Source organism: Corapipo altera, unplaced genomic scaffold, assembly GCF_003945725.1.
Source record: "Corapipo altera isolate COAL_440 unplaced genomic scaffold, ASM394572v1 61414, whole genome shotgun sequence".
Classification (NCBI taxonomy): Eukaryota; Metazoa; Chordata; class Aves; order Passeriformes; family Pipridae; genus Corapipo; species Corapipo altera.
The window spans coordinates 3750-13799 of NW_020885251.1; the positions used below are offsets into that span (position 1 = coordinate 3750).

The window sequence follows — 10050 nt, forward strand, 5'->3', positions numbered from 1 at the left end:
CTGCAGCAGCCAGAGCTCAGCCAAGGACAAGGCCCTGATTTCCAGCTGTCTCTCTGTGTCCCTCCTCCCTTGGCAGCAGCACTGTGGCATTTCCCTGCCATCCCCTGCTGCCTGGGCTCTCTTTGTTCTCACCAGTGGGTTTTCTGAGCCACTGTGGGGTTTGGCGTGGGCAGATTTCTGTCCAGACACAACCCCTTTGGGTGCTGCTGTGGGGATGTGTCTGTGGGAGCCAAGTGCCCAAGTGCCCTCCAGGCACCTTCAGGGTCTTCAGCTGTTTGCCTGGGTGTCCTGCAGGGCTGCAGGTGCCCTCCAGAAGGGCACAGCTCTGCCATAGGATCTCTGTGCTGCACAGGATCCCCATGGAGAAAACTCCTCAGTGCTAAATCCATGGAAATGCCCTGGGCAGCTGTACTTCAGAACTGCAATGATCTCTCTGTGTGGCACTCTGGGAGGACAGAGATGAGATCCTAATCAGGCATCCTGAGGAAAGGCAAGGATTCTGTCAATCAACTCTTTGAAACAGGATTCCTCTGCTCCTAGAAGTGCCTTGTTTCTTTTTACAGGGAATTCCTAAGGGTGATCCCCCTTCAGCTCCAAGCTGCCAACCAGGGGCAGCTGTGAACAGGAAAGATGGCCAGCTCTTGTCTCTGCACCACGAGACCATCCCTTTGCCTCTAAGTGCTCACAAGATTTCCCTTGGAGCACATTAGAAATGTCAGAGATTTCAACCATCCAAACTCACTTCTGGTAAGAGGAACTGGAACAAAATCAAGTCCCCGAATCCCTTCTCTCTGTTCTGTGCTTGGGCAAACTGTGACCAGCAGTTCTGGAAACACTTTGATACATCACAAGTGCATTTAGCTGGAGGTCACCCTGTGCTCCAAGTTGCCTCTCACTGCACAGCACAAAGGATTCCTCGGGAGCCCATTCCAGGCTCCCTGCTCTCAGTGCCCCCTTCAGCCAGCAAACCCCAGAGCTCAGGGAAAGGGATGCAGAGAGATCTTCCTGAAAAGAGGCCCTGAATGCTGAATTGCTATGAGACATGCAAGATGTTTTGCTGATTGAGTCTGGCCTAATTCAGTTCTGTCTTTTTTCTCCTCAACAGAAAACAATAACCTGAGGCAGCAAATGTCCAACAGCAGCTCCATGCCCCAGTTCCTCCTCCTGGCATTCACAGACAGGCGGGAGCTGCAGCTCCTGCACTTCTGGCTCTTCCTGGCCATCTCCCTGGCTGCCCTCCTGGCCAACGGCCTCATCCTCAGTGCAGTAGCCTGTGACCACCACCTGCACACCCCCATGGGCTTCTTCCTGCTCAACCTCTCCCTCACAGACCTGGGCTGCATCTGCACCACTGTCCCCAAAGCCATGCACAATTCCCTCTGGGACACCACAACCATCTCCTACACAGGATGTGCTGCCCAGGTTTTTCTCCTCATATTCTTTCTTGGAGCAGAGTTTTCCCTCCTCACCATCATGTGCTACGACCGCTATGTTGCCATCTGCAAACCCCTGCACTACGGGACCTTCCTGGGCAGCAGAGCTTGTGCCCACATGGCAGCAGCTGCCTGGGCCACTGGCTTTCTCGATACTCTGCTGCACACAGCCAATACATTTTCCCTGCCCCTGTGCCAGGGCAATGCCCTGGGCCAGTTCTTCTGTGAAATCCCACACATCCTCAAGCTCTCCTGCTCACACTCAGGCTACCTCAGGGAAATTGGACTTACGTTTTTTACTCTCTCTTTAGAACTTGGCTGTTTTATTTTCATTGTTTTCTCCTATGTGCAGATCTTCAGGGCTGTGCTGAGGATTCCCTCTGAGGAGGGACAGCACAAAGCCTTTTCCATGTGCCTCCCTCACCTGGCTGTGGTCTCCCTGTTTTTCAGCACTGCCACATTTGCCCACCTGAAGCCTCCCTCCATCTCCTCCCCATCCCTGGATCTGATGGTGGCAGTTCTGTACATGGTGGTGCCTCCAGCAGTGAACCCCCTCATCTACAGCTTGAGGAACCAGTAGCTCAAAGAAGCCATAAGGAAAATGATGACTGGATGTTTTTTTAAGAAGCAGTAAACTGCATCTTTTCTCCTGCAGAACACTCATTGTATAACACATTTTGGGCCCAGCCTGCCTTCTAAAGCTTTTGATAGTGTTTGGGGTGGGGGGGCTTTCCTGTTTTTTCGCTCTGTTCATGTCATTAAAACTGAAATTTTATTCTTCATCCCATATATAATTCACTCTCTACCTCTTTGTTTTCACCCACAAAATATAGAAATCCGAAATCATGTTTTGTGTGCATTTAAACAAAATAAAAGTTTGTGCAAAAGGTATTTGTCAAACATCCTCCCTGTGTTAGTTTGTACATGAGAAATCACAATCTCTGGAATCACTGCCAGGAAGCCCCAGAACTGGGTCTATTCAGAGCTGCTCTCTTTGCACTCCCACCCTCTCCTTTCCTGTCCGTGCCCAAGGCCTGAGTGCTCTGGCAGCTCAGTCACTGTCCTGCTGTGGGTCAGGCCTGTGAGCACAGGCAGGGACAGGCCCTGGGCACTGCTGGCACAGGGCTGGGCTCCACAACAGCAGTTCCAGCAGCAAAGGGGTTCCCCTCCAGGCACTTCCTGAAGGCTGAGGTCTTTTCCCAACACTGGTATCGAGAAGAAGACCAAGAAATAAACTCTCCAAAGTCTTGTTGCTTTGCTTGTTTGTCCATGGAGACAGTGCAGGGAGGTCAGGGACCCACTGGGACTGCAGGGACTGAGGGCTGGTTCACATGTTGTGTGTTGGTGGCCGATGGCCAATGGAGGTGACAAATGATCTCCAAGTCACCTGCCTGGGGCTCTGCAGCTTGTGAGGGCTCTGATGGCAGGTGAGGACTTGTCTGTAGGAACTCAGGAAGTGCAGGAGAGCACAGAGGATCTGCAGGGACAGCCCGTCCCATCCAGTCAGCAGGGAATGGAGCCCTGGAGCAGAATCCTGCCCAGGGTGGAGTTGCCAGAGATCAAGTACTAAATCTTGCTGTGAAGTGGCAAACAGCTCTGCAAGCCCAGGGGACACAGCAGGTACAGGGAAAACTCTTGCAAGTGACTTGTGTTTCCCTCAGTGAACTTCCACAGGTTGACCAAGAGCAGCCCCCAAAGCCATGTCCCAGCTCTGGAACAAGGCAGGGCCCCTCTGAGCCCCCTCCATGGCCACACAGGAGCGTCTGTGGGAGGTGGTCAGTGGCAGGGAGCACCATCAGCTGGCTCTGCCTCCCAGCTGGAGCAGCACAGCCCAACAGAGTCCCCCATGGCCCCGGGCCCCACAGCCCCCGTGCTCTGCAGAGCAGCCCCCCAGGCTCAGGGGCTGTGGGGAGCACGGACAGGGGGTGCAGGAAGGGCTGCTCAGGCCAGCACAGACGTGTTCCCCTGGGGAAAGGCTCTGTGGGGAGATGGGATGTGCCAGGAGAAGAGCAGGACACCCTGTGTGAGCAGAGGGGCCCTGGGAAGAGGCTGCCCTGTCCCTGGGGAAAAGAGGGGACAAAGCAAAATGTGGGAAACTCTCTGGTCTGAGATCAGTTGTGCTGCCCAAGAACACGCTGACTCCAGAGGTGTCCAAGCGGGGCAGAGCCGATGACTCCGGTCCGTGCGGCGGTGGGGGGGAGGCAGCGGTTCTGCTTGATTCCATGGAGTTCTGGGAAGGCACAGTGGGTGCCATGAAACTCTTCAGTGTCACAGTGGTTCCTTGGTTCCATGGGGTTCTGAGATGTCTCAGAGTTCCTTTTGTTTCAAAGAGTCATGGAATGGGCCCTTGTCACAATGGGCCCTTGGTTCCATGGGATTCCACAGTATCCCTGCATTCCTTTGGTTCCATGAGGTCCTGCAGTGTCACGGTGCCACTTGATTCCGTGACGTTACAAAGAATCAGAATGGCCCCTTGATTTAAGACCAACTGCACATGGGGCTGCCTTGGGGCGAGTGTGGGCACCCAGAAAAAGGGAGTTGTCACCCCCTGGACTCAGCCCTGGGGTCACCACATCTGGACTGGTCTGTCTGCCTGTGAGGTTCCCCATTCTGGAGGAAGGAGGAAGAACTGGAGAGGGTCTAGAGGAGATCTGACAGGATGGAGCTTTTGTCCATATTGGAAATAGAATGAAATCTCCACAAAGAGTAGCATGGAAGGTTCACACTGAAGGTGAGGAAAAAGAAATATCACTCAATGGGGACCCTTCTGATGCAAGAGGTCCCCCAGAGGGAGTCAGGATCACTCCATGGCTTTGTGTTCCAGGGAACAGCCAGAGCTGGTGCAGACACATCAGGGAGGGTCTAGAAATGCTGCTGGGAGGAAGGTGGGAAAGCAGGAGGGGTGTGTGCAGCCTGCAAGGCCAGAGCAGCAGCAGGGCCAGGGCAGGACAGCCTGCAGGAGAGATGGCCAAGGGCTCTGGCAGGGCTGCAAGGCCCAAAGGCACCCAGGCCTTTGTCCCCTTGCCTCTGGCAGCTGCCTCTGCCCCTCAGGCCACCACAACCAACTTGCCCTGTAGGTTCTGCCCTTGGTTTCTGCCTCGCCCCTCCCTCAGGAGCCTGGCAGGGGTTGCCCAGTTTTGGGCCTTTGTTGTTCCTCCCCCTCCCATCCCAGTGCCCCCCAAACAGCCCTGAGCCAGCCGGGAGGGACAGGATCTGCTGGGCCAGGGCCTGGGGCTCAGGCCTTGGCCTTTGTGCTCCACAAAACCAAGGCAGGCTTTGCTCAGCATTGCAGGGGCCTGCCCAGAGCCTTTGTCTGCCTGCACTCCTGGCCTCCAAGGAGCTGCTCCAAGGAGTCCCTGGGGAGGCTTTGTCAGTGCCTGCCCTCAGTGGGGCCCAGCAATGCTTCAAGGCACTTGCAGTTTGGCTTGTGACTTCTTCAGCAGCTGCTTCAATCTTCTCTCAGTACCTCAGGATCATGGGCTGGGCTGCAAACACACCGTGGGGCTCATTAAAATGCAGAAATCCCGCAGGATGTCCTTGTTTTCCTTTAATTGTCTTCAAGGCAATTTCAAAACAAGTCTTCAAAATTTGTATTTTTTTTAATTCAATGATGGCTATTTTTCAGTTCAGAGAAGAGGTGATAGAGGTGTTCTCCAAGTGATCTTGATGCTGAGTGTCTCCTCAGGAGATCCACACTGACCCTGTAGGATCAACCTTGCTCCTCAGCCCCCAACCTCACCATTTCTGACATGGCCCATCTTGGACTGACAGCTGATGCAACTCCAAACACACTGTGGGATCAATTAAAACACTGAAAAACAAATTATTTATGTTTATTTAATTGTCTTAAAATCTTCAAGACTACTACAGCTAATTAGAGTTGTTTTGTAGTTTAGCTAAGCAGGAAGATTCTAAAGTGGAAGTCATGAAAAATATGTATCTTTTGATGAAAGGGAATGATTTACACAGAACCTTGGGATGCAAGAGGGTCAGGGTGCAAAGGATGTGGATCCAAAGACAAGGGGGCAAAAGACATTAGTAGCACTTAATCATTGACCAATTGAACAGTATCAGGTGATTCAATAGCATGTGCTATAATTTTAACAGTGACTGAATTTTAGAGTCAAAACCACAACATTCCCACCACAGTCAATTCACACCCACACCCAGGCAGAGATGTGTGCACACATCAAGAGCTGGGTGTGCAAAGGTCCCTCTCCCAAATTCTCCTGGTTGTCAGGGAAACACTCCCCAAATCCCTTTGTGTTTGCCAACAGACAAGGGTCACAGCTGGAGGAGTATTTATGAAGGGGGATCAGAATTGTCCTGGACATCAGGGAGGGTCTTTGGAGTGTTGCAAACTGGAGGGTTCCCGAGCTGGGAGAGGCTGCCAGAGGTGTCCCACTGAGAGGGAGGTGCTGGGGAGCTGCCAGGGCCTCCCTCAACCCTGCTGGTTGTGAGCTCCCAAGGGGACTGGCTTTAGTTATCTGCTGAATTTTCATCCTGGTGTCAGGAATGACTGGAGTTTCCAAACTATTTGAGAATTGTATCCAAACTGTTCCATTTGGGTCGCGATTCAGGAAGGGAATATTCCAAGGCTTTCAGGGGATGACTGATTATCCTGTGTTCTCCAACTTTTCCACTCTGGATTGTTCCCACCTGTATCATCCAGGAGCAGCTGGTCCAGTTCAGGGACACTTCCCCACACCCCTGGTATAGTCCAGGGGCTCTTCAGCTGGTTTGGTCAAGGCTTGTCAGGAGCTCCTGAGATCATACTTATAAGAAGGATGGGGACAGACTTAGTTGTAATAAGACAAGTGATAATGGTTTTCAACTATAAAAGAGCAGATTTGAACCTGATATAAAGAAAGAAATTTTTTACACTGAGAGTGGTGAAACACTGGCATGGGTCACCCAGACAGGTCATAGATGCCCCACCCTTGGAAACATTCAAGGCCAGGTTAGAAAGGGCTGTGAGCACCCTGATCTAGTTGAACGTGTCCCTGTTCATTGCAGGGGGGTTGGACTAGGTGACCTATAAAGGTCCCATCTGACTCAAATTATTTAGGATTCTATAGTTCTTTCTTATCCTGTAGAGCCAAGGCTGACAAGGATCCCACAGGTTTCAGACCCAGCTGAGCATCCCCTTTGATGGCCCATCTGGCAGCTCTGCTAAAAAGCTGCTGCAAAGAACCTCCAGACCTAAAGGAGCTTTTGTGCTGGGCTCAGCTGTGGCTCTCAGGGCTGGGGGGTTGGCTTTTGGCTGCCAGGTGCCCAACAAGGCTCTCTCTCCCTTCTCCTTCTCCTTCTCCACTCCCCTTGGTGCCTTCAGGGTTGTTTCTCCCACATTTCTCTCACTCCTCTCTCAGTTACAGCAGCCTGGATTTTATCCTTTCTCCAAAGGGTTATCACAGAGGTGCCTCTGGAATTGCTTTTTGGCTCAGCTTTGGGCACTGGCTGGTCCATTTTGGAGCCACCTGAAACTGGCTCTCTCTGACACAGAGTCAACTCTTGATCTCCTCTTCCCTAAGGGAAACCTGCAGCCCCCTCCCTGCTACCAAACCTGATCCACAGGGTCATTCAAGTGCCCAGGAATAGAGGAGGTCATTGAGCCCATTATTCCTCAGGCTGGTTAAAAAAGACTTTGTCCTCTTCCTGTCCCTGACTGCAGGTTCTTTGTGTCAGAGCAGAGCTGTGCTGGACCTCAGCCATGCTTTGCTCCAGAGCCTGCTGGGGTGGGGGCAGATGACCATGGAAGAGTTGGTTTGGACTGGATGATCCTTGTGGGTCCCTTCCACCTTAGCATATTCTGTCATTCTGTGTTTGTTTGGGTTTGGTTTGGTTGTTTGCTCCCCTTTAGAATCGCTTTTCCTCTGACCCATGAGTTTTTTCTTCATTGTCTTGTGCCTTGCTGGGTACCTGATGGCAAGACAAGTTTATCCAACTCAGTCATCTTGACCACATTTTTTGTCCAAGTCACCATTAACTAGACGAGGTTTCTCACAGACTCGCTGCAACTTGGCATCATCCACAAAGGAGTGGAAAGTCCATTTCATCCCATCCCCCAGAGACATGATAAAGATGTTCCATAGGAATGGTCAAGGGCTGGTCCCTGATGGATGTCACCTGGGAGTTGCTGCCAAGAGGAATTTGTGCCATGACTTTTGAGCCTCATCAGTCATTCAACTTCCCACCCACCACATGTTTCACTTGTCCAGTCCAGCTGTCACCACTCTGGCTCTAAGGAGACCACAGGAGACCATGTCAAAGGCCTTGAAAAAGTCTGGGCACAAAACATCCCTTTTCTTTTGCCTCCCACAGGGATTCTGCAATCCCTGCCTTGTCCTTCCCATGACTGGCAATGGCTGCAGAAGGACTTGCCCTATCCCCTTCCCTGCTGAGCCTGAGCAGTCTGGAACTCTGCCAACCCTCCTTGCTGCCCTGTTTGCAGACTGCTTCCATGTCTGCCTTTGCCAAGGCCCCAGGACCTCTGGACTGGCTCTGGCCTTTCCAAGTGTTTGGGAGAGGTCTCCCAGTGACACTGCCCAGCCTTCTCAATATCTCTGATACAAAAACGTTTTTTGTTGCCCCACAATTCCAGTTTAGTGCTCAGGACACAACACATATTCTCATGGTTCTTCAGGAGAAAATTAGAAGTGATTTCATTATAGTGGTCAACTGGTGGAGCAGCCCAGTCTGGTCTGGCCCCACAGCAGTGCCCAGCCCAGGGTGCTGCAGAGCTCTGGGCACTCCCCCCACAGCCCCAGCCCCTCTGAAGGGCACAGTAGCTCTTGAGGGACACAGAGGAGTCTCAGCATCCCCATCAGCTCAGAGGCTGGACACTCAGCATGGCAGCAGGAAATGGAGGTCAGGGAAAGTGCAGGAGCCCTGGTGTCACCTCCAGGAGATGCCCAGCACAGCCTGACTGTGCCCCTCAGTGCCAGCCCCTCTGCCCAGCCCAGCACAGAGTCCTGGCCCAGGGACAGAGCAGTCTGTCCCCAGGGGGGCTGCAGAAAGAGGTTTCTCTGTGTCAGGGATTCCTCTCTGCAGGCCCAGAAATGCTGCCTTGCTCTTCTGCAGGGACATCCCTTTGCCCAGGTCAGTGTGTCCAGGTTGCCTTGGCCAGTTGCAGATCCCAGCCTGGGATCCCTGCAGGGCCCTGAGCTGGAGGTGCTGCTCTGCACAGGGAGGGTCTGTGGCACCCTGGGTTGACCCTGCACTGGCCATGCTGGTCAGGGTGGGGAGCAGACCCAGCAGGATGGGGATCACTCCTCTCCACCCTCTGCCATAGTCCTGGAAGGCTCAGTAGGCAAGAACAAGGCTGGGCAGGACCATGGGCTGTTTCCAGTGGCACAAAGGGCAGGGCAGGGCTCCACTCCATGCAGCCTGTGGGCTGGAGAGTTCTTCAGGACACCCTCCTGGAAAGCCCACCCCTGGTTTTGGTACAGCCCCCCCTGAACTGGGGAGGCACAAGGGGAGTTCACTGTGGGTGAGACGAGTCACTGGCCAGAGTCATTTCTCTGTTCCTGCTGCATCCCCTGGGGTTGCAGAACTCTCCTTTACCAGTTCACAGGCAGATTTAGGACTTGATCTCTGGTAACTCCACTCTGGGCAGGATTCTGTTCCAGGGCTCCATTCCCTGCTGACTGGATGGGACAGGCTGTCCTTGTAGATCCTCTGTGCTCTCCTGCACTTCCTGAGTTCCTACAGACAAGCCCTCACCTGCCATCAGAGCCCTCACAAGCTGCAGAGCCCCAGGCAGGTGACTTGGAGACCCTTTGCCACTGGCCACCAGCACAGAACATCTGAGCCAGCCCTCAGTCCCTCAAGTACCCCAGTGAGTCACTTCTCTCACTGCAGGGACTGAATGGGGAAACAAGCAAAGCAATGAGACTTTGGAGAGTCTATTCCTTGGCCTTGTTCTTTACACCAACCTTTCAAAAAAGAACAAAGTCTTCAAGAACAGCCCAGGGGGAACCCACTTTCCTGATGAAAATGATGTCAAGGAGCCCAGCTCTGTCCCAGCAGTGCCCAGGGCCTGTCCCTGCCCATGGTCACAGGACTAACACAGCAGGGACTGAGCTGCCAGAGCACTCAGGCCTTGGGCAAGGAGCAGAAAGGAGATTGAGGCAGTGGAAAAAGAGCACCTCTGAAAAGCCCAAGAGCTGCTACTCCCTGGCAGTGCTCCTGTACCAGGACTCTTTACCCCTTCTCCTCTGCACACAGGCACTGCCCTCCAGCTTCAGGGAAGTTGTTGGAGGGTGAGTCTGGAAAAAAGAATTCAAGTCCTTTATTCTACTCAGAGATTGTGATTCCTCATGTACAGAATAACAAAGGCAGGATGTTTGACAAAGAAGTGGCTGCAAAAACTTTTACTTTACTTAAATGCACACAGGGAATGATCCCTCATTTACACAATTGTGGGTCAAAACAAAGAGTTAGAGAGTGACTTAGGTATTAGATGGAGAATAAATTTCTGTGTTAACAACATTAAAAGAGGAAAAAATGTAGGAAACAGCACCCACAACCACTCTCAAAAGCTTTAGAAGGCAGGCTGGGTCAGTAAAGTGTTACACAATGAGTGTTGTGCAGAAGAAAAGAGGCAGATTGTTGCTAT

The 10050-nt window shown here is 52.5% G+C and overlaps 1 protein-coding gene across 1 annotated transcript; it reads left to right on the forward strand.

Moving 5' to 3' along the window:
* The first annotated feature begins 1128 nt into the window (after nt 1-1128).
* On the forward strand, nt 1129-2311 carry LOC113940296 (olfactory receptor 14J1-like). The gene has a single exon (XM_027631421.1). It carries the CDS (start codon nt 1129-1131, stop codon nt 2011-2013), a length of 885 nt encoding a protein of 294 aa, XP_027487222.1. The 3' UTR covers nt 2014-2311.
* Nucleotides 2312-10050: the final 7739 nt, after the last annotated feature.

Coding starts and splice junctions, on each gene's coding strand:
- LOC113940296 (XM_027631421.1), top strand. CDS start 1,129: ATGTCCAACAGCAGCTCCATGCCCCAGTTCCTCCTCCTGGCATTCACA.